General features: G+C 33.0%; 1 protein-coding gene across 1 annotated transcript; it reads right to left on the minus strand.

The window, feature by feature from the left end:
• Positions 1-1,056: 1,056 nt before the first annotated feature.
• On the minus strand, positions 1,057-3,430 carry LOC132740949 (ATP-binding cassette sub-family A member 2-like). Its single transcript, XM_060729010.1, has 2 exons — positions 3,248-3,430; positions 1,057-1,571 (listed from the first exon to the last, which is right to left on the minus strand). The coding sequence occupies exons 1-2, from the start codon at positions 3,375-3,377 to the stop codon at positions 1,312-1,314; spliced, it is 390 nt and encodes a 129-aa protein (XP_060584993.1). The 5' UTR covers positions 3,378-3,430; the 3' UTR covers positions 1,057-1,311.
• Between the last annotated feature and the right edge of the window lie 794 nt (positions 3,431-4,224).

A 4,224-nucleotide genomic window follows, 5' to 3' on the forward strand; every position in this document is an offset into this window, starting at 1 on the left:
AGCATTTCTGCATGAGTTGAAGTAAATACAACAGGTGACTTCATGCAATTTAGTCAGACATGACATCAGTTCCACTGACTGTGTTCGAATTTAAGTTATGATTGAAACATGGTTGTTTCGCCATATGCTTATCACAAAAAATAAAAAATAGGAATTTAAGTGAAAAAATAGGGCTTTTTTAGGAATTCCCTTTGAGTTTTTCATCTTTTTAGGAATTTTAGCCAAACTGAAAGAAATTAGGATTTTTTAGGAATTTTAGGGACGCTGGACAGCCTGTACTCAGTGAAATTATATTTCAATCTTACATGCAAAACAAACAAATATCCTCTATATTTTACTATCTCATTCATTTAATGTTTCTTGATCATTTTCCTTACATGGTTGTAAAGACTTCCCAGGGACTTCTGTTTTCCCTTTCCAAGTAAATGTACATGTCTCTGTTTCTACTTCATTGAATTCAAAAATTACTGATTCACTGGACAATGTTAAGCTGTCAGTGTGTCACAATGTGTTGTAAATTTAAATTTAAATAAATGAACTCTAAAGTACCTTTTACTATCCGTATCAATCTTTTATTTTCTTCAACACTGATTTTGAAGGAATCATAGCACCATCGAAATTTAGCGTAGGATATGAGCGATGATACATAGGTGCAGGTTTTCCTGAAACAGTCACATATTCAAAAATTTAGTTTCAAAAATAACATGAGAAATAGGTTTTCATATGCATCTGGATCTATTATTTAATGTAAGACAGAATTGTTGATGTTGGTGATGACGGCACGTTGGGCCAACTGTTGTATGAACATATCGCGCCAGATTTACCTTACATTTCCTTTTTTTATTCAATAATTTTATATTAGCAAAAATAAACAACACGAAGCTACATATATTATTTATATGGTTTGACAAACCTTTCAGAAAATGATTGGAGCAAATTTTAGAATACTTCGTCGGTGCATCTTTTTGACTTATGTTAGAAATCCACAGTATTCGTCTTCTTAAATGCTCCTTCATTTTATCTGACAGATGGAATTGAATAAAATCCCAAGCTATACCTTTGGTTTGCACGATTACTGCAACCATTAATCCAACAAGAAATTACCATTTCTGTTCTAAATTTAGATTGTTTACATATAGGTCCATTGAACCATTGAACTGTATTGTTTGCCAATCAAAATGGCGGCCACGGTAGACTGCACAACGGATGATGGGAAGTCATGACGTCACATCACAAATAACAGGCCAGGCTGCTTATCTATAAACTCTGACCAGACAACTGGTCTCTAATTGGAGATTCTTCATTGAAATTTCAATCAGTAACAATGTATGTTTTTAACAAGAATTGCGCACAGTTTAGGTTAAAAACTATGACAAAATAAATATCTTTCACCTGTATCCACACAAAACCAAACTCATAGTAGAGTAAATCATTTGAACCGCGGCTCAGGTACCAGAATGGTGGTCTAATTATGTTGGTTTCCGGATTTAATGTTGCGATTTGTCTGATATTATAGTGTACATGTGACGGCAGTGTGTCCATGTGATCATTAAAGTTCTCGAAAACCAGCCCTGAAATATAACAATAAAAATATGCTATCAGTTATTATGATAAAAATATATACATGTAGGTAAAGCATTAAGAAATTAAACTGCTTTATAAGGTATTATAAACATTACATCACATGCTCTAGACAAAATAATTTACTATGAAAAATAACAAAGAGCAATAACTCCAACATTATACAAAATAAAGTTGTAGTTCTTTTTCACTTCTTTATGAGATTTATCTACCAATAAAGTTTCATAACACTTACAACTTTTGAATTATGCAACAGTAAAAAGTAATATGAAGAAAATACAAAAATCCAAAATTATTCAAAAAGAGAGTTGTGATTCTTGTGTACTATATTTTTGTAATAATATCTATCCATCTATGAAGTTTTAAAATTGCCAAAGGCAAATTGCTCCAGGAAAAAAGAGTTATTGTTCTTGAGTTATGCTTCATTCAAAATTTGCTTATCTATAAAGTTTAAGATTCCATTCCTTGCTGAGATATGCTCTGTACAAAAAAAAATACAAAAAATGGGTCAAAGACAGAAAAGGCCGGGTTGCATTTGTATACCAAATATCATGATGCTGTGATGTTTTGTAAAAAAAATTTCCACTTACCATTAATGTCGAAAATTTAACTAAGTGGGTAAACAGGAAGTGGATGAGCAACAGACCTGAATTAGAATCCCACAGTATACAGTATAGGACCATGTGTCAATGCTATATGCAAAATATCAAAAGGCTGTGATAAGTAGTTGCTGAGAAAACTGTTACGAAAATTTCCTTCCATTGACCATTATTGTCGAAAATTTAACTAAGTCGGTAAACAGGAAGTGGATAAGTGACAGACCTGAAATCGAATCCCACGATATCGGACCATGTGTCAATGCTGTATGCCAAATATCAAGAGGCTGTTATTAGTAGTTGCTGAGAAAAATGTTAAGAAAATTTCCTACCATTGACCATTATTGTAGAAAATTTAACAAAGTCGGTAAACAGGAAGTGGAGAAGTGACAGACCTGAAATCGAATCCCACGATATCGGACCATGTGTCAATGCTGTATGCCAAATATCAAGAGGCTGTTATTAGTAGTTGCTGAGAAAAATGTTAAGAAAATTTCCTACCATTGACCATTATTGTCGAAAATTTAACAAAGTCGGTAAACAGGAAGTGGAGAAGTGACAGACCTGAAATCGAATCCCACGATATCGGACCATGTGTCAATGCTGTATGCCAAATATCAAGAGGCTGTTATTAGTAGTTGCTGAGAAAACTGTTACGAAAAGTTTTTCCCCGCCCGCCGACAGCCCGCCCGACACCCGACATTCACCATACTATTAATAACCCGGGTTTGCACCAGTGCAACCCGGCCAAAAATATCCAAGGGCAATAACACCAATTATATGCAACAGATTTATTATTCTTAAGCAAGGAACAAACAGATGTTTATCCATCTAGTCTAAGTTTCAAGTTGATACAACAAACAGTTTTTGAATTATGCTCTAGACAAATAAAACCCTTTACATCTTTATGGATAGACTTACAAATTTAATGTGCGGAAATTATTATTCTGCATTCACAAACACAAATACATTTGTATTTGAAATTATAACTTGAGTCGGATGTGTCGCCTTGTTAACAGTATTAGTAGTCAGTTAGGCATTTTAAGGCGACATAAAAATGAATAACAAACCTGCCACAACGGTGACATTATCTTGGAACTGTCTGTTTAAGAAATAATATTCTAGTTCATCCTCAGTACTGAACCCTGTGAAGATATTCATATCTACATCTTTCACCAGGTTTAGCCAAGTGCAGGCCATATTGTCCAGAAATGAGAATACTTGACACAATGTTGAAATTTCCTCCTTGTCCATTCAAGCAAGGTCTTCACTCTGAAATATATTTTCCCAGCATTGTGTTTAACATTAATTTCAAGTTATTATTAAATGCCATAGGAACAATGCTAAAATTAATCTGGAAAATGAAAGATTCCTTGAGAGCAATTAAAACTAACAGGTAAAAATGAACACTTTGATTGAGATGGAGTATTAGGCACCATTTAAAACTAATATTAAGTACAGTGCACCATTTTACACTGAGATGAACTAGTGGGCACCATTATATAGCTAACAGTTAACAAATGCTTTTGTGAGTATAAAATTTTTGAAAAAGGGGAAAAGCAACAAAATACAACTTCCAAAATTTACATATAGGGCTAGTTACCTGTAGAATATAAATCTGTTGACTAATATTCCCAGACATCTTTTGCCACTTTTCAGCATAGTATGTTATATTACTGTACATTGCCATGCCTGAATTCACCTATAATAACAGATAGTTTCAGATTTTGACAATAATTAGCACTCTTGGCAAAACTGGCAGCCATTTTGGGGTTATTATTCAAAACATGTATAATTGATAAAATAATATGTTCACAATCAAGTGAACTGTCAAATTTTTTATTACATAATATGATGAAATGTATTATTCAAACATCAATATCAACAAGATTTTTATCAGATAACTTGAAGACGACAGACTTGTGGGAGATTTTATCTTATCTGAAGCATAAATAGTAAACTTTGCTTATAACTCTATGATATACTCGGGAACCGCAAAATTTATGTATTAGTGGTATATTGTGGTATATTGTGGTATATTGTTATA

Source organism: Ruditapes philippinarum, unplaced genomic scaffold (genome assembly GCF_026571515.1).
Source record: "Ruditapes philippinarum isolate M1 unplaced genomic scaffold, ASM2657151v2 ctg9804_1_1_1_1, whole genome shotgun sequence".
NCBI classification, from domain to species: Eukaryota; Metazoa; Mollusca; class Bivalvia; order Venerida; family Veneridae; genus Ruditapes; species Ruditapes philippinarum.